Raw genomic sequence first — 27,131 nt, 5'->3', positions numbered from 1 at the left:
TAATGCGGGATTAGTAAATAATAAAACATATTCGGCTTTAAAAACGAAATAAAAACAATAATAGTTTAGAAGTTAGAGCTGTTTTAAGGTAAAAGATTCAAGGGGCCGAAGGTTGAAGCCTACAAACGGCGTATTCCACTGGCAGAAGTAGGGGGGCATCAGCGTCGAATCTTCCCTACTCTACGGGTCGCTCAGTATTTCGGTCCCGCTTAAAAATTAAAATCTTAGTAAATCGGAATTAATTAATTGTAAAAGAAAATTCTTAAACATTTTTCCACTGCATTTTTTATTTAAAATTAGAGTATGTCTTCTATTATTATAAATTATGAATTTCTAATTTCCAGATGTTGCTAATTCATCCAACGGAAGAAATGTCGAAGCAGATTCGGGTGGAGCTGAACGAAAATGTTGAAACTCGGGATAAGGACGTGGAAACCATCAAAGAGTGGCTGAAAAAACAACCGCATCTACCGGAATTCGATGGTGAGATTTTGATTAGAAAAATGACTTCTGGAATAAATGCAGTTATTTTATATCTTAGATTCTATTCATTTTTAATTCAATTTATTATACTAAAGTTTGACATAAAATTTTGTTTTTAGATGACTATAGGATAATGACGTTTCTCCGTGGCTGCAAATTTTCTTTGGAAAAATGTAAAAGGAAGCTAGATATGTATTTTACAATGCGAGCACTGGTTCCCGAATTTTTTGCAAATAGGGACATTACCAGATCGGAAATGAAAGAAATTTGCAGTATTGTGTAAGAATCCTTCTCTTTCAATTAATTTTGCCAACTATTAACAGAGCTTTAACCCTTTTTTTAATTAAATATCACATATTCCATTATTAAAAGCAAGCAAATCGTATTTTATGTGAAAATCTGAACAAAAAAGTTCTTCAGTAAATTTTCGAACCAGGAATAGTTTGTATTTTAGAGCAATTTTAATATGAGCGGCTGTACGGCTAAGCTCAACACTGGAAGGAGTGGGGATAACTAGCACGCTCGGCACCTTGCCCCACTCTAGGGGCGTCCACACGACCTCATCATAATCAACTTTAAATTGTTCTAACTCCAAAACGGGTCAAAAGAGCGAGAATGCGGATGGACAGAGACAGGGAAATCTTGAGATTACCTACGAAAAACATAAGCACAATGGTTCAGATGCTTAAGGGCACAATCGGAAATCCGGCAGGATTTCCATCTAACCAACAGAAGTCGAGCCGTTCTGCACACACGGAGCTTGTGACACAATTCCGCTCTTGTGCAGTTTAGGAAAATATAGCATCCACGTTTCGGAACCACTGGTCTTCACGAGTTTGGGGTAACCAGTACCCCGAAACTGGAGCACACGCAACACCAAACCGAAGAGCAGCAACTCTCTCACCGCTGGCGCGACGGTACCTCACTTATCTTCGTGTGTTTAACATACTGAGCTTCATTAAGAAGTCTGGAATCAACTACACGGATAACAGTTTGGTAGAGCCGCTAACGCAAAACGTACAATTGTCGCACCAATCACACAGTGAACAGCTTCACTTGTGTTTAGTGGAACGGCTCCACTGACTTGGAAGAACTATTACCCCGAACAGGCCGAACCGTTCAATTAAAAGTACAGTCAAGCTATTCTGCACACGCGGCGCTTGCGATACAGTTCCTCGCTTGCGCATTTTAGGAAAATATAGCACACACATTCCGGAGCAACTGATCTCCGCAAGTTTGGGGTAACCAGTGCCCCGAATCTGAAGCGGAGGTCACATCAAACCGAAGTGCAGCGACTCTCCTGCCGCTAGCCCGACGGTTTTACGTAACTTCACTCTATGTACTGAGAGCGCATAGTCTAGGGTGTGGCACAATATAGACTTTATAGCTTGAGTGCCAGGTGGCTCCATTGGGGTTCCTTTTCCACCTAAAAACTGAAATAAATGAACTCGGAAATTACTACTTTTAAAAAAATGTTGTAAAATACTATTTTCCAGATTTTTACCCAGAATAAGAATATTTATCTTTAAGAACTTTAACAAATTTTATTATTATTTTCAGACAAGTACCCCCACTTCCAGGTCTCACCAAAAATGGTCGCCGAGTGGTTCTGATGCGGGGGATCGACAAAAATCTCCCATCACCAAACGTGGCTGAGGCAATGAAATTAGTCTTAATGATTGGAGATGTACGACTTAAGGATGAAATTGTTGGTGTAGCGGGTGATGTTTACATTTTGGACGCCAGCGTCGCGACACCAACACATTATGCTAAATTCACTCCAGCGCTGGTGAAAAAATTCCTAGTTTGTGTCCAGGAAGCGTATCCTGTAAAATTGAAGGAAGTTCATGTCATTAATGTCAGCCCATTGGTGGACACGATAATTAATTTTGTGAAGCCTTTTCTCAAGGAAAAAATTCGAAACAGAATATTTGTTCATAGCACTATGGAGACTCTTTATGAGCATATTCATCAGGATATGCTACCTTCGGAGTATGGGGGCAAAGCTGGCCCTATCCAAGCCATTCATGGTCAGCCAGAATCCACATTTTATTAATAAAATAATTAATTATTTTGTAAGAAAAATATTTATGAATAATTTTTGTTTAGATTCTTGGATTAACAAGCTGGAGGAATATGGTCCATGGTTTAAAGAACAAGAATCAGTAAAAGCGAACGAAGCTCTGCGACCAGGAAAACCAAAAACTCACGACTCGTTTTTCGGACTTGATGGATCTTTTAGACAACTTTCAATTGATTAAAAAATTATATATAATGAACATGACATTTTAATTTCATTGAATGTGAATCTCTGTGAGGTAGGATTTGCAAAAATTAGCTCAATTTTGATATTACTTCTACGAGAAACTTTTTTTTAGATAAAATAAAATTTTGATAGTTGATGTAGGGATATGTAAAAAACTAGTGCAATATTTGTAAGAAGGAAATCATTGAGAGAAATTGAGTTTGTAAATAAGGTTTTTGAGAGAAAATGGGACGAGAAATGTTGTACAACTGAAAAATACAACAAGAATTTCTTGAAGTGAAAATATGGAAAGTTTTGAAATAAATAAACATATGATTTAAATTTTTATTTATTTTAAAATTATTATAATACAGACAATATAATAATAATTGATGTTACTAGGAAAACCTAATGAAAATTTTAAAAAAGATTTATGTTTTGTTGAAAATTGCAATGTTTTGTCCAGATTTGAAAGTTGAGAAAAACAGAAGAAATATTGCTTATGACCTGTAATTTCCCTCTAACGATTTCCGGTTACTCAATTTATCATAAATAAACAGCAATTTTTTTCATATTATTAGAAATCAACCCCTAAACAACAGAAAAATAAGTCTGGATCAAGAATGTTTTCGAATGAGTAAAAAGAAAATTTCAGTATCAACATTATAATTTTACTTTCAATTGCATAATTAGTAAAAAAATTCAACAATAACTTAGCCTTCCAATATATTGTAGAAATTTTTGCAAGATATTTAAATAAGTTCAGATGTGCTTAATTTTACAATATTTCAGACTATTGACAAAAATGTTGTGCATTAGAGGAAATTATAAAATAACTTCACAACAATAATAGTGGTACAATAATTTTACTACAATAGTTTCAATATAACAACTGTACAATAATGCTTATAGAATAATTATTTTACATATTACTGTAAGATTGTAGAATCAAGGATAAGTATTTTACAATAATATTAAAGAAATAAATGCATTAATAATTCTACAGCAGTAAATTTGACAAAGAAGAAGTATATGTCTTAAGACTAAAATTATATTTAAAAAAAACAACTGTCGGCCAGAAAAAGCGTAATACAAAAAAAACTGAAATAGTACAAAATCAAATAAAGCAATAATTGTACAGTAATAGTGAAAATACAAAAGTTATTCAATAACAATTAAATAATAATAATAAGATAATTGTTTAAAATGTACTACATTGAATGTACAATTATAATTAAATTACAATTAAATTACAATAAATTTACAAAAATTATTGTGAAAGAATTACCGTACAATAATAATAATTGTTCTACAATGATTGTAGCTGTAAAATAATAATTATACAGTGATGAATGAACAATAAAAATTCTAAAACAATCTTTGTACCATAATAGCTTCACAATAATAATTTTACAACAACGACTGTACAATAATGACTGTACGTATAACAATGCCTGCACAATAATAATTGAACTACAATGAAATTACAACCATAATTGTATTAAAATGACAGTACAATCATAATTGCAGTACGTAGTAAAATTAAGGTTTAGTAATATTTGTACAACAATGACTATACAATAATAATTATACAACAATAACTATAGAATAATACTTGAAAATTAATAATTGTACACTAATAATTGTACTACAATAACTGTACAATAATAATTTTTCTGCAATTACTATAAACGATGTTGAACGAATGTTCAACTATGTTGAATTTTATTATGTATAGTTTTTGGTAATAAATAATAATATGAAATTATAAAATAAAAACTAAATTTATGTTCAAACTGTGAATTCAGGGAATTTAAAAATTAAGAAGGTGTATAGGAATTCAGGGATTTTCAATAATTTAGAAAATTTAAAGACATTATTGAATTTAGATAATTTCGTGAATTTTGGAGCATTCAACAAATTCAAGGAACTTCAGGAATTCAGAATATTCCAGGAATTCAGGGAATTTAGAAAATTCCAGGATTTCAAGGTATTTAGAGAAGTCAAGGATTTTACAGAGTTCAGAAAATTTAGCGAAATCTGGGAATTAAGAAAATTTAAACAATTCCGAATATTCGAGGATTTCAGAGAATTTAGGTAATTGATAGAGTTTGAGGAATTCAGAGAATTTAAAGAATGCAGCGAATTTAAGGAATTCACAGAATTTAAGGAATTCACAGAATTGAAAAAATACACCAAATTTAAGAAATTCAAAGAAATTTTGAAAATTCCGCAGAAAAGAAATTCTGAAATTTGCAATAATTCAGAATATTCCAAGATTTCATTGAGATTAGAAAATTTCAGGAATTTTAAACTGTTCAACGAATTTGAGAAAAGTCAGGAATATATGAAATTCATAATATTCCAGGACTTCAAGGATTTTAGCAAAATCAAGGACTTTAGAAAATTCAAGGAATTCAAGGAAATCTAGGAATTTAAAAAATTCTCTAGCATTTCCGAATATTTGAGGATTTCAGGGAATGTTGAGAATTTTAAGATGTATTTCAGAAATTTGAAGGAATTCAGAGAATTTAAATAACTCAGTGAATATAAGGAATTTGCAAAAGTCAAGAAATGTTTAGGAATTCAGGAATTTTCAATAATTAAGAAAATTCAAGGATTTTCTTGAATTTAGAGAATTTCAGGATTTTTGGAGCGTTCAATAAATTGAAGGAACGTCAAGGATTCAGAATATTCCAGGAATTCATAATATTCTAGGATTCCAAGAAATTTAGATAAGTCAAGGATATAAAAAAAAAAATTTTAATTCAGAAAATTTAAACAATTTTGAATATTCGAGGGTTTCAGAGAATTCAGGAAATTATAGAGTTTAAGGAATTCCGAGAATTTAAGGAACTCGCAGAATTTAAGGAATTCTAAGAATTTCAAGAATACAACGAATTTAAGAAATTCAAAGGAATTCTAAAAATTCCGAAGTAAAGGAATTCAGAGATTCCCAATAATTCAGAAAATTTTAGAATTTAATTGAATTTAGAGAATTTTAGGAATCTTAGAGCGTTTAACGAAGTCAAGGAACGTCATGAATTCAGACAACTCATACTGTGTCCAGTATTTCAAGCTATTCAGAAAAAAGCAAAGATTTTAGAGAATGGCATTTTTTGAATTTTAAGAAATTACATTTTTTGTTTAAATTTTGAAAGATGTGCATTTTTAGTTTGAAAGACTTTAATTTATTATCGTACCATTTTTTGGTAATTCAAATTCAAATGTTTTACATTTAATATGTTATAAATTTGAAAGTGATCCATTTTAAATGCGTGTAATTTATAATTTTTCAGTTTTAAATGCTAAGTATTGTTCCTAGAGTAAGTATTTCTTACTCATAGATCCTTAATATCAAAGACTTTGAATTAGGATATATCGAATTAGTTAAAGTTTTTAATTTTAAATTATTTAATTTCAAGCGTTTGTTAAAGTGATTGAGGAAATCTTAGGTTACAATTAATTGTTTAATTAATCATTGTTTTTACTTTGTTTTTCAACTATAAAATATAAATAATTTAAAACAATACAATTTTAAACGACTAAAAAGAAATCAAACCATTTTGAGGGTTTCGGTATATGCTTTTAATTCAAGGTTGTGTAATTGTAAACGAGATAATTTAAACTAAATAATTTTTTATTAAATTTTCAGTTCCGTAAGTTTAAAAAAAGAGAAAGTCATACAACTTTTATAATATTTGAAATCATTCTGACTTTTTTATGCAATAAAATAAGAAGGTTAAAGACTTCACTCATGCTTGAAATTGGAAAATTGTAATTCTACTAGATTTCAGCATTTCAGTTATTTTTACTGATACTAATATCAGAAGGATTAGAAGTCATACATGCTTCTTCTTCATGCCAAGTATTTTAGTACAAACAAAAATATCATTTACTTTTACACTTCTGTACTTCTAAAATTTAAGTCCTTTAATTAATAAAACGAACAAATTATAAAAAGTAGAATTATTAAAAAGCATCTCTGTGAACCAACTTCACACCGCGACAACTGACATGCTTATTGTTATTATTATTATTCTTTTTCAATCTTTCAGATAATAATATTTTTTCAGGGATCTGTATTATCATCAGAGAATAACAGACATTTTTAACGTATTTGCAGACTAGATGGCCGGCTCTCTTGCATTAAACAACTAGAGAGATCGAAAGAAACATCCTTTTTTAGAAATACATGCATTATTTTGGCAGGTGTTAAGTATTTAAATTTTTCAAGGAGTCTGTATTATCATCAGAGAATAACAGAATTTTTTAACGTCTTTGCAGACTAGATGTAGCTATTAAAAATTTTTTAAAAATTAATTCTTTATGAAAAAAGATCTCCTTTGCTTTGTTGGGAAACGAACCAAAGAACTTCCGATTGCCGGTGGCGAAGTAGAAGATCATTTTTCAGAAAAAAATTAATTTTCAATCGGTTTTCTAATCTTTTTCCATTTCCCCTTCTGAGCTCACTCTAATGTTTCTGTGTGAAAATAATTGTTTGAAAATTGTATTTCCAACCACGTGGTTAGTAAATGCGTGTGTTGCAATGTAACTTATTATTATAATCGAAACATGACAGGTGAACCGTTGAATTACCCTCTCCGAGTTCGTTGGGAATTTGAGGCAAGAAAAGGACAGAAAAAGTCTGGATACTCGTATAATGGAAAGGCAACCAGCATTTACATATGTGTGTGTTTACTGTGCATGCATTGAGCTCCCCTTGGTGAAAGCGAAGTTTCAGTTCGTGTACCTCTTTTTTCTGTGACGAAACTATAATAATTAGTTATTACAACTCCACACTTTAATTGAACTTTATTCATGTGAAATTGTTACTCATGTACAAATACGTGTCTTTCAAGGAAACACACACATCTCACAAATTTTACAACTATAAATTAATTTTACTATTAAAATATTTTATCCAGCATTAAATGAAATTTATATAACAAAATAAAAATATAAATTTAGAATAAATATTTTTTATTTTAATTGTTTGTTTGTTTTAAGGCTTATAAACAATAGCTTTCCTAAAATTCATAAGAAAATTCGAAAATATTTTTGCTGATTTCAGGTATGTCAAATCAAAATTTAAACAGAAAAGTTCATCTTCAGCCAAAAAGTTGAATTTTCTATCAAAAAAGATTTTCATTTTAAAAATCAAAAATAGTTCAACACATTCAAAAGCGACGAATTTTTAACGAATTAGTTTCTACCATGGAGATTAATTTTCTATAAAAAACAAAACGAATTTTGCATGAAAGAGTTATATATTTAAGCAAATAAATCAATCTTTAACTAAAATGATAAATCTTCATACAACAACCAAATTAATTTTTAACAAAGTAGTTCTTCCGTTAACCAAGTAGTAGAATTTTTTAAATAAAAATAGGAATCCTTAACAAAAAAGGTAAGAGTTATATTTCAAACAAAAAATGTTTGAATCTTAAATCGAAAACTTTGAAATTCATCAAATACGTGAATTAAACAAACAAAATTTATATTTTCAACCAAAAATAATAAATAAATTTTAGACAAAAAATGTTATTGTGCATGTTTCAAATAAAGAAAGATTTGTTTTAAGTCAAAACGAGTTGAAGTCGTTAAAAAACGAATTTTTCACAAATTAGTTCAATCCTCAAACAAAGGAAATAACTTTTCTACCGAAGATATATTAAATTTTAACTCAACAGTTAATTTTTCAACCCGAAAATTAATAAATTCCCTTAAAATATTCCACATTTACTCCAACATTTTTTGTGAAAGCTTTCAAAATTTCATGGAAAAATTTATTTTTCACATGAATCTTAAGAAAGTTTGTTTTATTATCTTTAAAACTTTAAAAAATCTTTAAAAACTTTTTTTAGAATTCTCAAAAAATCTCAATTTTCTTTAAAATTTTTTTTAATCTTCTCAAGATGTAATGCACTTATAAATTTATTTAAAAAAATAAAAAATCATTAGAGGTTTTTTCAAGGAATTTTAGGGAAAGAGATTTATTTTCTTGAAAACTTTTAAAATTCTGGAATATCTTCGAATTTTTTACTTAAAATCTTGCAAAATTAAGCTTGTAATTTAAATGTTTGGAAATCTTGTTCCATTTCCTCTTAACATTAATTTGTTAAAGAAACAATCATTTTATAATATTTCAGAAATGTTAAGAAAGTTTTATTGATTTTTGAATCTTTTTTAAACTTCTAAAGCTTTTAAATATCTTTTGAAAACATTCAGTTTTCTTCATAAAATTTTAAATCCAGCAAAAAAATGCCTTAAAATCTTTGAGATTTTCTTTGGTCCAGGAATTTGAAGAAGAATTATTTATTTTCTTGAAACCTTTCCAAATTCTTAATAACCTTCGCATTTTTTTTATCGAATCTTCAAAATTTTCGATTTTGTTTAAAATTGTTATGAATATTTTGAAATTTTCTCTTCAAATTCATTTTTTAAAATGAACAAAACAAATTTGACATTTTCCATGTTACAGGGATACTTTCCGAGTATTTGAAGTCATAAATGAAAAAATTGTTAGGCCTCTTTTTCAGAAAGCCTATTTTTGTAGGGTTATTAAACATATTTTTCTTGGTATAATTGCAAATTGAATATTAGTTAGTACAAGCAATTTAGTTTGACATATAAAATAAGCCGCAAATAGTTAAACATCAAGTAAAATGCAGAAAGTTCAAAAATTTTGTAAAACAGGTAAAAAAATTTAGTTATTTAATCATTTTTCCATTGCATTACATGTAACACGTAAGTAGTCTGAGCAACAATTTAAGTGCACAAAAATCCCTATAAAATTAAAAAAAAGAGTGACGCCAAAGTTAGCCTATTTTTTGGTCCTCCCTAGCGATCTCAAGAAAGAATATCAAAATATGTTATAGGTATTAAATTACTCGTCACTGAAAAATTAAAAATAGTACTAATTATAAAATCATTTTTCATTGTATTTTTTCTATGAAATAAACCTTACACTAGTAAAAGCACGTATTTTCTTGATCGATAAGGGGTTAATGTGAAAAGTGATTTTATAATTAGTGGTATTTTATATTTTTTAATTTTTTGGTGTCTTCTCAGCCCCTAAATAGGGGTAATTTTTTGAAATTGTTAAAAAACGAAAGTGATGCTCACTTTGGTTTTCAATGACGAGTAATTTGATACCTGTAACATATTTTTATATTTTTCCCCATGTCGCTAGCGTCACTCTATAAAGTTTTGTCTTTATTTGTGTAGGTGATGTGACTTGCAGGAATGATTTTTTAATGAAAAATGGGTCTAACAAAATTTTATCTTTAATATTAGTATTTTTGAGCCTAAAGTGGTTCAAGCTAGCCGTGTGTGAAAAACTTAAATAGAATGAAACTCAATAGCATAATAGGGATGGAACTGGAATTATCCAGACTTTATCATTTAGTTAAAGAAAAATAAACTTGAAGTGACCGTCCACGAAGAAAGGGATATAATGCGCGTTAGCATCATTTTACAGGTAGAACCACTGAACACTGAGAAAAAGGTTCGGTTGAACAAACAAAACTATGGTTGTCCCAACCAAATTGTTTGGTTGTTATAGAAGCAACAAAATCTTTTTGTTGAGCCAACCAAATTATTTTGTTGGAACGTTTGGTTGAACTAACCAAACAGTTTGTTAGGCACAACAAACATTTTTTCTCGATTGAACAAGCTTATTTCGTTAAATTAACTAAATATTTGTTAGCTCAACACAATGATTTTTCAGACTTGACGAAAATATTGTCGATTTTACGAGATAGTTTTTCTGAACGAACTAAAAATGTGTAATCGCAACAAAATTATTTTTTTCCGAGCGAACTGAACTTTGGTTGACTTAACAAAATAGTTTTGTGAAAGTAATATAAATTTTTTAGATATAATGATTTTGTGAGGAGAAAAATTTATTTTGTAAATAAAATATAAAATATTTGCTGTAATTACTTTTGAAGCATGTTTTTACTATTTAAAAGATTAAATAAAACGAATAATAAAATGTAAAAAACATTTACCTTAAACTACATCTGTGAGAGATCCTGGGCCCTATTCGATCCAACACAGGAACAAAAATGTAGAAGTTCAGCAAAGATTAGAAAATAATTTGTATCTTGGTATTTTTTAAAGTTTTTAAGGAAAGTAAAAAAAATTCTTAAGATTGCTAGCAAAATTTAAAATGATTAAAAAATTTTTTTCAATTAATTCTCTGCGAATATTTTAAAAGATTAAGATCTGACAAGATACTTTTTTCCATGTGAGGGGGAAAAAAATGGTCCTTATCCAGTTTTGCACCTCATTAATCGAAAAACTTGTTTATTTAGAAATTTCCACAAATATGGAAGTTCAGATAAGACTAGAAAATAATTAAAATCTTCAGAAAAAAGATCTCATTACAATTTTATTTTTATTTTTGCGATTTACAGGAAAATAAAAATAATTCGTAAAAAATTATAAAAGTGAGTAGGAAAAGGGAAAGTGAGGGCAGGGTTTAATAGAACTTCACAATTTCAGTCGAGAAATTACAGTTTTATTTTAAAAACGTATATATATATATATATATATTAACATTTATAATTTAATAATAAAACCAATTTTATTTAAAATATTTTTATTTAATGTTAATTAAAGAAAGTTTTTATTTTTACTATTTCAATATTACAAATTAATCAACAATTAATTATTGATATTAATTAGCACTTAGAGAAATTTATCAGAATAATCAAGCATAGTGATTCCGAAGATGATTCACAATTTTTCAAAAATTTTAGGTTACTTGATCATTTTACATCGGAAATCGCTCTTTCTAGTAAAAAAGTTTGAGTATTTATAAATGTTGGATTATGGCATTTATTTTTTTAGATTAAATTTTTAGTAAAAGAATTACATTTCAAAGAAGATTCACCAGTTTTTTACATTTTTGGGCTATGTTGGCCCTTAGTACCGAAAATCTATGTTTTAATAATAAAAATTTCTTGGATTTCAAAGGTTTGAAATTTCTCAACAATTTCAGGTCATGCTCGCGTTTTTCACCGGAAATCGGTTATTTGAAACAAAAATCATTATACTTAAAAAATATATGTTATAATTTTGAAAAATTTTAATTTTACTTTAAAGTAATTATTTTCATCAATTATAACAAACATTGTACTTTCTTCTCTTTTTTATTAATTTAGATAATATATTATGTAAGATACAAAATGCTTTAATATTAATTAAATAAATTAAATTAATTAAATAATTAAATTAATTAAAATAATCAAATTAATTAAATTAATTAAAATGTTTTAATTAAACTAAATTTTGCATAATTTATAAGTTTAGGTTCCGCACGGAAAAATGTTGTATTAATTGCAAATGAAAAATAATTATTATATTTGACTAGCGAAAATGTTGTCAATTAACTTTCTCTTCCTCAGTGGGAGAAAATTCTGTCTCTTATTTTCTCTTGCACTTTTTCTGTCTCTCTCTTATTCTTTCACCGGTATACCGGCGATCTGTCTTTACTGTCTCGTCAATCAGTAACCGATAGCTTCTCGACCTGTCTCGACGTGCTAAGCGTTCAGAAACATTAATTGTTTTCCTCATAAATTTTTTATTTTTGCTGTACTTTTTATTGCGGAATAATAAAGTTATTCCAAATTTTGCATCATTAGTGACCGGCTTCTGAGAATTATATTATCATTGTGAAAGTGCAAGTGCCATTGTAATTATTTCATTTCTGTCGAATTGAATAGGAACAAGAATTTAATTTTTAAAAAAGATACACAGATTTTACCGAAATAAGGATGTTTCGACTTATTCCTTTTTAAAAATCAACAAGTAAGTAAAAAATTTACCTATTTTTTTACAGGATCAATTTACCTAAAATTCGAAAACTTTTGTAATATAATGTACTGACAATCAATTCTTGTAATTATTTCCACAATTCACTCTATTTATAAGTTTTCATTTTCATTATAAAACATTTGCATATACTACAATTTTTAGAAATAATTAATTGCAATTAATTTTCAACTCTAAAGTTCGTCAGACTGAGAGCATTTTGATTCAAAAGTATTTTCAGTAGTGAAATTTATTTTTCAGGTTTATAAACACTTTACTTTTTAAGACGCAATTAAAAATTTAAACTGAATAATTTTGATGTTTAACAACGTTTTTTGTATTAAAAAGAAAATATTATGCCCACAGATGCGCGTAGCGCCGCCCCTGACTATAGTAGCTGATTATTCAAAGATTTGTTAATAATAATAATAATAATATTAATTGAGAGATATTGACACATTTTCCAGTTACAAATATTACTATTCAGATTTCTACACATGCTTCAGTAGAAAAGACTTTATTTTCCTAAAGGAAAAATGCTTAATATTTTTATTTGTTCATAATATTTCTTATTAACAATAACAAACGCTTAATCATTTTTTTATTTGAAATCATTTTTTTTAAAAACTTTATTAATTTTACGAGAAGTTTAAGTAAGGTGTTTTTTGGACATTCTTCCCCCCCCCCCTGCCCCTCTTGTAAGATACTGTAAGATTTTATTTGAACCCCCCACCACCTCCCCAACAAAATCTGAATTAGATTCATCAATCAGAAATTGAAAAATCAAGTATTTTGTTGAAAATTTAGCTTTTTCGGTAGAAACTTAATATTCTGCGTGAAATATATTTTTTTTTGCTTGAAAATTCATGTCTTTGGTCAAATATTTAATTAATTTGTCGCAAATTCATTCTTTAGAGTCAAAAATCACATTGTTTAACTGAAAATATGACTATTCTATTTTTAGATGCATTTATTTAGATGAAAATTTATTATTTTGTTTAAAATTCCTCTTTTTTGCTACAAAATTAATCTTTTTAGATGAGAGTTTATATTTTTGATTTAAAGTTCATTTCTTCTGCTGAAGATTTGCTTATATTGTTAAAATTTATTTTAACTGAAAATTCATGTGCTTTGTTGAAAAATTCCGTTCTTAAATAGAAAATTCATCGTTTTGTTAGAAATAGAAACTATTTGGTTAAAAGAACAATTTGGTTAAAGAATCATGACTTTATTTAAAAATTCATTTCTTTTGTTGAAGATTTGGCTGTGTCCAGGCGTCCAGAATTCTTGACGAATAGACCAACTGTCTCAAAACGGCTATTCGTCCAGAATTTTGGACGATTAGCTCACACACCTCGGATTGCTATTCGTCCAGAAATTATCAGCGAAAAAATACTCAATTTGACTCAAAACATTGTGTCAAATCATTTTATAAGATCGATTAAAATCAGCCATCTGGCTCTTCCTATCCAACCTACGCTTTAGAAGTGACTTGATAGTTGACAGCGGCCACGGTGGAGCTCATTGTTCATTGGACCGAGATTCATTCAAATGCATGGGAAAAGACGTAAGAATTCAATTTTAATATAATAAAAAAGATTTTATCAATTTTTCTTCTCCAGTACACTAATCAAGAAAGCTTCTTATATTTTTCAAAGCAAAATTTATTATAAAAAAATGTAAGTTGCTCGAGATTTATACGAACATTCGGTTTACTTTTTGGCGGGCAGTTCAAATAGAAGTTCTGTCATCTCTATTTAAATGTTGATATTATTATTTATTGTCTTCATTAAAATGAATAATTATATTAATATTACACGATATGATTATTTATTAATAATAATTGAACATTAAAAATACTTTTTAAAATATTGTTTTGAGTAACAAACACAAAAAATATGAAATTATATATATAGCCTAAGAACGAACTAATATACAAATTCATTTTTCCTTGAAGTTTAATCATTGATTTATTAATATTGCACTCCAATTGAAATATTATGATTATTATATTACTTGAATAAGATAATTTTACTAAAAATTGAGGCTTTTCACGGTCGATGAAATTGAAAAGCTTTAATGGAAAATAAAGTGCTTGAAAACGATTGTCATTTCTATCATCCTTTTTTTAAATTTTGAAGTAAAATTAAATTTATTGTTTTAGTCATGTAGTTTTTATTTTTCAGCTAAACCTTTTTGTTAATGTTTCTGTAAAAGATGGCATAAGAAAGGGACATTTAAACAAGTATAACAATGTTAAAACATTGACAAAAGTGCTTTATAAAGCGCTAAATATATAAAGAACAGTTTATAATATGATGGCACAGAGTTTTTATTATTTTATTAATCGTTTGATTTGTATATAATATATAAAAAAATTAAGGCAAAAAAGGAAGCCGATAGAAGTTTTCAATTTTATTATGATTTTGATCTTTCAATATTGGTGTAAATTGGAAATCGTTCTTACTATAGTTTCAAATTTCAAAAATATATTTGCACAAGCAATAATTAGGAAAATGAATAGTCTTAAATGATTGTTTATTATCGTTTTAAATTTCATGACAAACGTTAAAAAAAGTACAAATTTCATAATTCGTCGATAATTATAATTAAATTTAAACAGCTTTCTTTAAGAAAAGGAAAATTCAAATATAAATTTAAATAATACTTTGTGTGCTATATTAATATAAAAAATAATAAAAATAGAACCGACTGCCTTTTTTGTCTCAATTTTTTTATATTGAAAAAATTAATTTTTTAAGTATATTTACACTAAATAAATCATTTTGCCCATACAAAACAATGGATAAATATTAATATATATATATATATATATATATTAACTCTCCAATATAAGGTCATCAGGGTCGAAATGCTTATGACAGATTGCATCCCCCGCTTTTAGTTTGATTTCATCACGAAAAATCGCTATTTGCCACAGTTTTATTATTTTTTCACCCTTAGGCACAATAATATATTTACATGTTTTAGTGCCTGACTGCTTGTAACTGTATACACATTTGCACCCGACAATCACCGTTATTACAAGTAAAAGTACTTAAAAACGTCTTTTTTTTAAACTAAAAGTGTAAATATTTACATTATCACATGCATTTGCGTAGCTAGTCGGCCCAATGCACAGCCAGCGCCACCGTGGCCGTCGTCAACATTTCCGTCATTTTCAACTCAGAGTGCCAGGGGGCTGATTAAAATCTTCAGATAGTTGAGGTTATATTTATTGTCAGTAACTCCGAAGGCTCCGAAGCAAAGTTACCGAAGAGGGTCAACTTTTATCGGTGTCACATGGGTATTTCATGGTGTGACGTCAGCTAGCAAGATGTCAAACTGATATTCCTCATTTTTTGATACAATAGATCATTTTTTTATAGGGGGAGCTACAAAAGGTGTTCAAGATGTGACCAATCACTCTGCTGTGACCAGTCACTGAAACGTATTTTTTTAAAGGGGGAGTTAGAAAAGGGGTTAGAGATTTGACTAATCCCTCTTCGGTACAAGGCACTAAAACATATGTCTTAAAAGAAAGAGCTGGAAAAGGGGTTTGAGATGTGAAAAATCACTCTTTTGTGACCAGTAGCTAAAAACTAATTTTTTAAAGGGGGAACTGGAAAAGGGGTTCGAGATAGGACCAATCACTCTTCTGTGACCAGTCGCCAAAAGTATTTTTTGAAAGGGTGAGCTAAAAAAGGTGTTTGAGATGTGACAAATCACTCTTCTGTAACCAGTCGCTATAACTAATTTTTTTAAAGGGGGAGCAGGAAAAGCGGTTCGAGATGCGACCAATCACTCTTATGTGACCAGTTGCTAAAACTTATTTTTGTATAGGGTGAGCTGGAAAAGGGGTTCAAAATATGATCAATCACTCTTTCGTGGCCAATACCTTTAACGTTTTTTTAAGAGGAAGCCGGAAAAGGGGTTCGAGATATGACCAATCACTCTTTTGTGACCATTCACTAAAATCTATTTTTTTTAAAGGGGAAGCTGGAGAAGGAGTTCGAGATGTGACAAATACGTTTTCTGTGACCAGTCGCTAAAACGAATTTTTTTTCAATGTTGAACTGGAAAAGGGGTTTGTGATTTGACCAATCCCTCTTCAGTGAACAGTTGCTAAAACGTAATTTTTTAAAGGGGGAACTGGAAAGAGGTTCGAGATTGGATCAATCACTCTTTTGTGACCAGCCACTAAAACGAATTTATTAAAGGGGCCGCTGGAAAAAAGGTTCGATATGTGACCAATGACTATTTTGTGAGCAGTAGCTAAAACGTATTTTTTAAAAGGTGGCACTGGAAAAGGGATTCGAGATGTGACCAATCTTTCTTCTGTAACCAGTCACTATAACTAATTTTTTAAAAGGGGAGCTAGAAAAGGGGTTCGAGATACGATTGATCACTTTTCTGTGACCAGTTTCTAAAACCTATTTTTTTGTAGGGGTAGCAGGAAAAGGGGTTCAAGATGTGATCAATCACTCTTCCGTGACCAATTGCTCTAACGTATTTTTTTAATAGGAAGCTGGAAAAGGGATTCGAGATGTGACCAATCACTCTTCTGTGACCATTCGCTAAAACGTAATTTTGTAAAGGTAGAGCTGGAAAAGAGGTACGAGATTAGACCAACCCCTCTTTTGTGACTATTCAATACATCCTATTCTTAAAAGGAGGAACTGGAAAAGAGGTTCGAGATGTGCAAGATGTGACCAATCACTCTTCCTTGACCAATGGCAATAACATATTTTTTTAATAGGAGGCTGGAAAAGGGATTCGAAATGTGACCAATCACTCTTCTGTGACCATCCGCTAAAACGTAATTTTGTAAAGGGGGAGCCGGAAAAGGTGTTCGAAATGTAACCAATGACTCTTTTGTGACCAGTCGCTAAAACGTATTTTTTTAACGGGTTTTAACGTCTTTAAACACTGCTCCCTGAGCTATCGGACAATTGAAAATATTTTTTGCCAAACTCTGTATGGATTATAACGAATATTTCAAACTTGAGTTTTTTTAAAACGGCGAAAAAATTTACAATTTTTGTTCCCCCTTGTTAATGTGTTTCTTTAAATTTACATTTTTGTGTTGAAAATTTGTCCTCCTGGATTTGCAAATTGATCTATTTTTGTTCAAAATTCAAATTTCTTTTGAAAAATTTAAAATAGAGAAAAATGATCAAATTTGATAATACAGAAGGGAGAAAAATATGATCATTATTTTTATAATTAATTTCGCGATAAAATTTCAGACGAGAGCTTAAAATCAATGTACAAAAGTGTGCCGTGTTAATCAAAAATAATACAACATTCATAAAGGAGTAAAATCACTTTTTATCAGCATCTTGCTTTTGTTTGAAGCCTATCGTCTCAAGAGTTAATATAAACATTCGTGCCGATTAATTAGACACTGGTGGTATTTGCATGAAGGACTCATCACCTCAGAATGTTAATTCGTGTCTTTAAAAAATTCACCTTCCTGATTATTAACATTTTTTATTTTATTTTTTCAAATATTAAGATTTATTTTAATCTATAGTTGTCAAATAATAAAGAAAAATATTCATCTTTTTTAAATCTCGATTTAACAAAATACGACTTTTTATAAAATATTGTTTAATTATAAATTAATTCGGATTTCTTTCAGCAAAAATTGACATGATCGCCGAAACAACTTCCGGATTTGCTCTGGAGAGCTTCTTTCAATCGTATATGACCCTTGGTAGATTGACGTAACAATTGGAAATTTTTTATTGAGACAGAATTTGCATTCCCAGATTCCAGGAAATATGAATTCCAAAGTCTTCATCATCTGCGTCACGGTAAGTTGCCGATTTTATTGTTACATTGTTTTTATTTTATTTAATTATTTTATAATTGATTATTGATCAATTTAGAAAAATTATCCGTGATGGAATTGTTAATCAGTTAATAATAAAGCGGGAAATATTGGGAATTCTATTGACCTGAAAAAACCTGGTAAATCACCGGGAATTTATTTAGAAAACCGGAAATTTACTTCTGATCGCAGTGAAATTCAAGTTTTCATAATTTAAATAATTTCCGTAATTTTAGAAAAGTGACTTCTACTTTATCTACAGTTGCAAGGAAAATTATTGATTTTATTAGGTAACGGATTTATTTGCTTATTTACGTTTCCTGGATTTTATATTTTACAGATTATCTCAGTCTACTCGAATTAAATTATAATTTATCGTTTTTCATGAGTACCTATTTTGGTTGACATTAGTTAGTGAATGTTTAAGTAACCCGCGGTTTAGGAATTCTTAGAACTGCAGGCGCAAACAGTTCTCAGCTCAAGGGGCGAGAGACGGTTGCTACTCTACAGGTACTTATTACGTATTCTACGGGAAATTAAAAAATATATTTTAATTTTTGAATAACGAAAACAATTCTGAATGGTGAATCGACCACACGGGTGCACTGGGTCGCGCCCCAGGTAGTTCAGCACGTATTCTACGAGAACTTTTCAAGAATTTAAATTGTGCCAACTGCCAAAATAACTACCAATGATGAGCCGATGATCCGGGTTAACCGGATCGCGCATTAGGTAGTTTAATACGTATTCTACGAAAAATTTAAAAAAATTTAAATTTTGTGAATAACGAGAAACAATTCCAAAGGTTGAGTCGACGCCCCAGGTGCACCAGATCACACCCCAGGTAGTGTAGCACGTATTCTAATAGAACTTTTTAAGAATTTAAATTGTGCCAACAGCCAAAATAACTACCAACGATGAGCCGACGATCCGGGTGAAACGGATCAAGCCCTAGGTAGTTTAATACGTATTCTACGAAAACTTTAAAAAAATTAATTTGGTGAAAAACGAAAACAATTTCAAATGTTGTGTCGAGACCCAGGTGCGCGAGGTCGCACCCCAGATAGTGTAGCACGTATTCAACAATAAATTGGTATGAGTTTAAATTGTGCCAACTGCCAAAATAACTACCAATGATGAGCCGACAATCTGTGTGTACCGGGTTGAGCACCAAGTAGTTTAATACGTATTCTACGTGAACTTTTTCAACATTTAAATTTGGTGAATAACGAAAACAATTCCAAGTAGTGTGTCGACGACCTGGGTGTACCAGGTCGCGCCACAGGTAGTGTAGCACGTATTCTAAGAGAACCTTTTAAGAATTCAAATTATGCCAACTGCCGAAATTACTACTAATGATGAGCTGACGATCCGGTTGGACCTGATCGATCACCAGGTAGTTTAATAAGTATTCTACGAGAACTTTAAAAAATTTTAATTTGGTGAATAACGAAAACAATTCCAAATAGTGTGTCGACGACCCCAGTACACCAGGTCGCGCCCCAGGTAGTTTAGCACGTATTCTAATTTTTTTAAAGAATTTCAATAGTGGCAACTGCCAAAATAACTAACAATGGGAAGCCGACATTGCGGGTGAAGTGGATTGAGCACCAGGTAGCTTAACACGTTTTCTACAAGAAATTTTTTACTATTTAAATTATTTCAACAGCCAAAATAACTAGAAATTGAGTTTCGACGATCCGCGTGCACCGGATCGAGCACCAGGTAGTTTAATGCGTATTCTACGAGAACTTTTTAAAAACTTATATTTTTTGAATAACGAAAACAATTCCAAATAGTGTGTCGGCGACCCAGGTGCACCAGTTCGCGCACCAGGTGGTTTAGCACGTATTTTACGAGAACTTTAAAAAAATTTAAATTGTGCCATCTCTTGAAATAAATACCAATCGTGAGTCGATGACCCAGTGTGCCAAAATGTGCACCAGGTCATTGAAAATGTAATTTCCACCCGGGTCGTCGACTCACCATTTGGAATTGTTTTCCTTATTCACAAAATATAAGTTTTAAAAAAGTTCTCGTTGAATACGTAATTCAGTAATTTGGTGCTAGATCCATCGGCATACCTAAGATTTCCATTTTTAAGGCAGACTAATTTTCTCTGACATGCCAACATTCAGCCGTGAACCATTCCACGTTAATGCCATAGTTGAGCCATGGTTGAAACAGTGAACCTTTTCCACGCGGGTAGATTCATGATTTTAGTTGGACATTCGTCAGTTTGGTTGAAAATCAATTTCTTTTTTGGTTGAAAATTTAATTATTCTATTAAAAAATTGAACTTTCTGGTAAAAATGAACTTTTTAGTTGAGAATTCGCTTCTTTCGTTAAAAATCTAAGTGTTTTATTGAACATTCGTTCTTTTCATTATTAAAAATTAATTTTTTCAATTGAAAAATTAATGTTTTCATTTTTGTTTAAAAAATGGTCTTTATTATTTAAAAATTCAACTATTTGGTTGAAAATTCATATTTTTCAATTTAAAAATCATCTATTTGGTTAAAAATTAACTTTTCTGTTGAATATTAATATTTTTGGTTTGATAATTCAACTGTTTTATGGAAAAGTCAGCTTTTTTATTAAAAACTTGAACTGTTTTGTTAAAATTCAAGATGAAGTTTTTAGTTGAAAATTCGCTTGTTTGGTTTCAATTTCAAGTTTTTTATTACAAATTAGTTTTTTGTTTTACTTGAAAATTTATCTTTTTTATTTAAAAATGCAACTATTTAGTTGAAAACTGTTCTTTTTCAGTTAAAAGTTCACATGTTTGGTTGAAAAATTAAGTTCTTTATTTAAATCTGTTTGTTTCTTGGTTGAATATTATTCTTTTGAACAGAAAATTTCATTGATCTTTTTTATTTGAAAATTCAACTACTGAGTTGAAAATGAACTTTTCTGTTGAATATTAAGATTTTCGGTTTGAAAAATCACCTGTTTTGTTGAAAAATTTTCTTAATGTGTTGGCAATTCGATTATTTTGTTAGAAAATTTAAATATTTGGAAAATTGAAATTTTTTATTACATAAATTCTTTTATTTAATGGAACAAAAATGTTTATGAAAAAAACCGAAATGATTTGAAATTCATTAAGACGGAATCACATCATCACAAGGATAAACCGTTTGATTCTCAATATATGTCATTGAAAATGCCGATGGATTGACGCAAATTGATTGACACTAATAATTGAGGAAATTGTGACGGAGAAAAAACCTGCGTTTGCAAATCAGCTATCTTTGTTAATTGATTTTCAATTATTAATTAATAAAAGAAAAAATATATGAAAATAATAAATAATTTATTATTTTGAACTGAAGGAGTTTGAAATTAACAATGAATATATTTAACGTTTTCGAATTCGAAAACGCTCCAAAACAAACTATTTTAGATGATACAATTAAAAAAGGGGTTAATATTTCAAATAGAATTGATTTATGATTTAATATTTGACTAATGGTATTTTAAATTGAAAGGAATTTATACAATTTAAAGTCAAACTTCAAATTGAATTTTTCAAAGTCAAACCTTCTGAAAGTAAAGAATTTTTAATTGTTATTATGTAAAAAAATTATTATTTGACATTGAATTTGAAGAGAATAATTTTTCTAAGAACAAAAAATAAATGATCATTTTCACCGTTTAAGGTTAGTAATATTTGTAATACAAACTTTTGAAAGTGATTAATTCTAAAAAATAAATTTTAAATAAAAAGTAATTTTTTTAAAACTTTATTATATTCCTAATTACACTTTCCAAATTTCAATGGTTTAAATTTTAATCGTAAAATGAAAACTTATGAAGAAGAAAGGTTGCTCGAAAATTTTATAGTTAAGAAACTTTATTAGTCGGGAATTTTCCAATTCGGAAATTTTATTTTGCAGAAATTCTCCAACTTGGGAATTTTATTATTCGGAAATTTTCCAAATCGGGAATTTCATTATCAGGGAATTTTCCAATTCGGAAATTTTATTATTCTGGAATTTTCTAAATCGGAAATTTCATTATTCGGAATTTTCCCAATTCGGGAATTTCGTTATCAGGGAATTTTATTATTCGGGAATTTTCCAATTCTAAAATTTTATTATTCTCAAACTTTCCAATTCGGGAATCTTCTAATTCGAAAATTTTATTATTCGCAATTTTTTAGTCGTCCCTTCAAAGGTGACTCAAGGCTCACAATATCAAGTTTTGAAATATTCAATAACAAAAATTGTACTGCAATTCTTCTAGCATTTAAATTTGATACCACAACATAGTAAAATTTAAAAATGGTATAAAGTGAGATTCAAAGTATTTAGGTAGATTTTTTTACTAAAAAATGTGATTATTTGTAAAAAAAAACGATGTCACTTTCAATGTTGAAAATTAAAATTTGATTCGAATATTGTGAACGTTTAAAGTCTAATTATTCCAAAAGCTTTGAAAATAATATTTTTTCAAATTGGAAACATTAAAAAATAAATGTTTGAACTTAAAGCATTAACCATTAAACAATCATTTAAAAATTTAATAATTTAATAATAATTCATATTATTTTGATTTAATTTAAAAATAATTTTCAAATTGTGAATCACGATTCTTTGAATTAAATAATGTTAATCTAAAATGCAAATCTAATATCTTCAAAATGTGATATAAAGAATTTAAATACAAAGTTAACAACTTGATTTTGAAGAAAATTTTAGAAAATGTCAAAAAATGTCAAACGAAAACCGAGCAAAAACGTAGGAACCTAATTTGAATATCATTATTATTAACTAAAATTTTTGTCTGCATTAGAAAAAAAAAGAAAAATAGTAGTTGCAAACTTAATTTTGTTAAATGGAGACTAGAATCATTGTCCACCAGTCTGGTTCCGTGGCAGGAAGTAACTGAGAGACACCAACTTCCGGCCCCCAACTCCTTCACGTCGTTATCTTATACCTTCACGTAAAACGTATACCAAAAGTCGTTAAATTTCTTATTGAATTAAGAATTATTTTCCTCGGTAGTCGATAATCCAAATAATTTTAATGCAATAAAATATTGTATCTCAAATTATCTCAAATGCTTTTAGTGTCCCAAAATGCGCTCAAAACAAAATTGTTTAATTTTCAACCAACTTTCAACCAAAAATCTTCTACAAACATATGTATTAATTTTTAGCCAAAAAGATGGACTTTCAAACAAATCGTCGGATTTCCAAACAAAACAGATTAGACTATAATCAAAAACAATTTTTTTAAACCAAATAGTTGAATTTTCAACCGAACGCTCGAATTTTTGAACCAAAACATTAGACTTTAACCGAAACCATTTTTAACTAAATAGTATAATTTTTCAAGAAAAAAAGTTTTTTTTTAAGATAATTGAATATTGTATTCAAAATTACGAATTCTATTCCTAAAAAGAACAATGTTGAAAAAAGTCAAATTTTCAATAAAAAAATATAATTAAATTTTCAAGAAAATTGGTGAAATTTCAAGCAAATAGTAGAATTTTCAACTGAAAAATATATTCTTAAATTAAAACCTAAACCATCGACAACTGAAAGTTAGTTATTGTGAATTCTCTTTTGTTAAAGCTCTTGCGGCTTTAATTAACACATTCTCATCACGTGTGTCGGGAGAAAAAAGTTAAAAAAAATTCTTGAATTTAATTTAGACCAACCATTTTGTTTATAAATCATTTGTTTATTTGTAATGTCATTTTTTATGATTACATCAAAAAGTACGCATTTTATCAAAAAAGCATTCATAACAAATTCGTCGATCTCTTTTGTGCCGATCTTGTGCCGCTTTTCAAAAAATGTTAACATTGTTTTCAATTTTATTTCTATGATTGAAATAAAAACTTTATGTCCTGTCAATAGATTATTTTTAACAAATTTGGAGAACAGTAGAACTAAGATCAAATTTTAAATCGACGTACTCGTAAAGGCCTCAAAAAATCAATCTTAAAAAAATTAATTTCCAACGAAATAGTTCAATTTTCAAACGAGGAAATGAATTTTTCACTAAAATTATAAATTAATTTTAAATAAACCAACTTTTAAGGTAATAGTTGAATTTAAGCGAAAAACGGACAATTTCTGACCAAATGCGGAATCTTTAAATTTGCAAATCAAAACATTGATTTTCAACAAAAAAAAAAAAAAAACATTTTTTCTCAATAGTTCTAAAATTCTCAATAAATTAATTAACTTGAATTAAAATGAATTCTTGATACAATAATCAAACTTTCAACCAAGCAGTTACAGTTTTGACAAAAAATGATAACTTTTTAACAAAATGGTTCAATTTTGAAGAAAAGAATTAACTTTTAGCTGATAATATTTGGATTTTCTTATTGAGTTCTATTAATTCAGTTCGCATTTAAGCGAGAAAACAAAAACAGGGGACGCTTCTTGAGAAAAACGATAAAAATAGCAAAAAGGGGAAAGATTTGGAAGTTAGGACAAAAATCATACAAAATTTAATAAAGTTCAATTTATTAAAAATCACCTGACTCATTCAGGTTTTCCCTGACATTCTCGGACTTTCCCTGAAATTCTATGATTCTCTGACCTATGACAAAAAGAAAAAAGTGATCATAAAACCCACGCAAAAAATGATTCAAAATGAAATTGAATAAAAAATAAAATTGGAATAAATAAAAATAAAAGAGGAATCTGAATTACATTAAAATTACAATGTTTTAATCTTCCTCTATTTGTCGAGCAAATCATGTTGTATTTTTTTCTTCATCCTTTTCCTTTTACGTTTTTTTCATCCAGAGGTTCACACCTCTTTTCTGAGAAAAAGCCGAGTTCATTGTCCGAGTAATTTCTGTACAACAAGTGTCAATATACATTGCAAATACGAGTCTTATTATATTCTCATGTAAGTTTCCTGCCTTAAGGATTTTAAAGTAAACGAACCTTCAATCTTTTCCGATAAAAAAAAACATTATTTTTCCATGTAATATCTCTTTCGAATCAATCAAAAAAATTTTAAAAATGTATTTGAATAAATGTTTAATATTAGCTAATCAATTGTTTATTAATTACGAGTTTTATTGCTAGTCTGGAGTAGTTATGAAGTAATTATTGACCAATAATAAAAAATTTCTGAACTATTGACACATTGATTTATACTTGTATGCGTGAACAAACTGAGTTTTTCCGATGCAAGTCACGTGATAGCAGAACTGGTGAGCATCGACCGAAATGAACAAATGAATTTTGCATGATTCAAGACATCGGGATAATATAACAGCCTATAAAACTGATACTCTTGACTATAATGACTGTAGAATGCATCTAGAATATTTAATTATTGACTAGAAAATACTTCCTTCATGCTTACAAAATAAATATAAATACTACAAAACCACTTGAAACAAAATAAATTTATTCATGTTGTTAAAAACGAGTAAATAATATCACAAATATAAAAGGAAATACATTTTTTTTAAGTGTGCGTGAGAGGACTCGAACCCCGACACACAGTTGAGCAAGACAAGTTCGTCTGGATAAATAAGTCTAGAACTTACAATTTTGATCCGATCAGGGCATTTCTTTAAAAATTAAAATTAAATCAATTTTTAACAGATTTTTTAGAGCCAAATTCTCAGTATTTTTGATTAATTTCTGTTTAAAGACAAAGCAGACATTTTATTATTTTTAGATTTTCGTAGCCTTGAGCTATGTCCGTCTGTCCAACTTTTTTCCATGGAAGGGGTAAATGCAAAGTAGTTTCTAATTTTATAAACAAATTTAATACACAAATGCATATCTTAACCATTTCACTCTCTAAAGATTTCGTTCCTCCAACAAAATTATTCAAATATTTATGGACGATAAGTTTTATATACGATTTTTTAAAGAATGATAACAATGGTTAATTGTTGAAAGAAGTTTTATGAACAGATACAGATTTTCGTCTATTCTGAAGAGGGAGGTTTCGTTTCTTCGAATATAGTGAATTTTAATTTAGATATCAAAATTCTTCACTTATACTCTATCAACCAATAATAATTATTTATTTTATAAATAATTTTTTGAATAAATTTACATTTTGACAATTTGTCAACGAGTACATGTTTTGGTTACGAAAAAGACGTCAGCGAATCAAAAAAGGACCTTATTTATTAGGAGACTTTGTCATACGACGATTTTTGTTCTTTCTTTAAATCATTTTAATAAACAAATACGAATTTTCGTCCATTTTCAACCAGCAGATTGAGGATTATCAACTGACTCAAGTTTAAATTACTTCGAAAAATCTGCCCCTTATAATTCTTCATAAAATTTCATTCATTTATATAATTATAACTGTTTATTTCTTAAACATTTTTATAAACAAATGCACAATTAGCCTACTTGTCAAAAATTGGATGTCACTTTTTTACAAAATTGACTATCAATGACTCAAAAACGACTTTTCTTTATTATAAAACTTCATGACTCATTGACAAAATAACAAGACAGTTGTGAATTTGTTAATCACATTCTTTATAAAATTAAAAATTATTGTTCTTGAATAAAATATATGAAAGATGGATTTTTCCAAGTTATTTAAAGTTATTTATTTAAAAAAAAAACTAAATCCGCTTGTTAAAAATTGACGAAAATCTGTATTTGTTTATAAAATTAGTTCAAATAAATAACCGAAAGATACAGAATGACCTGTCCGTAGACAGGGCGCAAGGACTACTGAGGCCCCGAGGGCCTTGTGTAGGCGTCGTAGGCGAACTACCCTTAGCTAG

The 27,131-nt window shown here is 28.8% G+C and overlaps 2 protein-coding genes across 5 annotated transcripts in view; both read left to right on the top strand.

The window, feature by feature from the left end:
* The window catches only part of LOC117173723, a 55,099-nt gene extending 52,029 nt beyond the window's left edge, over positions 1–3,070 (top strand). Inside the window, exons 14-17 of the mRNA XM_033362364.1 lie at positions 345–483; positions 603–762; positions 2,044–2,513; positions 2,593–3,070. Of these exons, the coding sequence (XP_033218255.1) occupies positions 345–483; positions 603–762; positions 2,044–2,513; positions 2,593–2,744 (921 nt within the window). The 3' untranslated portion in view covers positions 2,745–3,070. The remainder of the gene's footprint in view (positions 1–344; positions 484–602; positions 763–2,043; positions 2,514–2,592) is intronic.
* Positions 3,071–12,266: 9,196 nt separating this feature from the next.
* Positions 12,267–27,131, top strand: part of LOC117172493 (endoglucanase E-4-like) — a 30,560-nt gene continuing 15,695 nt past the window's right edge. Inside the window, exons 1-3 of one of the 4 annotated variants that reach the window (XM_033360489.1) lie at positions 12,267–12,547; positions 13,809–14,117; positions 18,195–18,369. In XM_033360489.1, the coding sequence (XP_033216380.1) occupies positions 18,337–18,369 (33 nt within the window). In that variant the 5' untranslated portion in view covers positions 12,267–12,547; positions 13,809–14,117; positions 18,195–18,336. Of the gene's footprint in view, positions 12,548–13,808; positions 14,118–17,348; positions 17,370–17,389; positions 17,410–18,194; positions 18,370–27,131 lie in introns of those variants that run through there. The other 3 variants (XM_033360488.1, XM_033360490.1, XM_033360491.1) reach the window with 3 other exon arrangements.

Source organism: Belonocnema kinseyi, chromosome 5 (genome assembly GCF_010883055.1).
Source record: "Belonocnema kinseyi isolate 2016_QV_RU_SX_M_011 chromosome 5, B_treatae_v1, whole genome shotgun sequence".
NCBI lineage: Eukaryota > Metazoa > Arthropoda > Insecta > Hymenoptera > Cynipidae > Belonocnema > Belonocnema kinseyi.
This window is presented reverse-complemented; position numbering and strand designations above follow the sequence as displayed.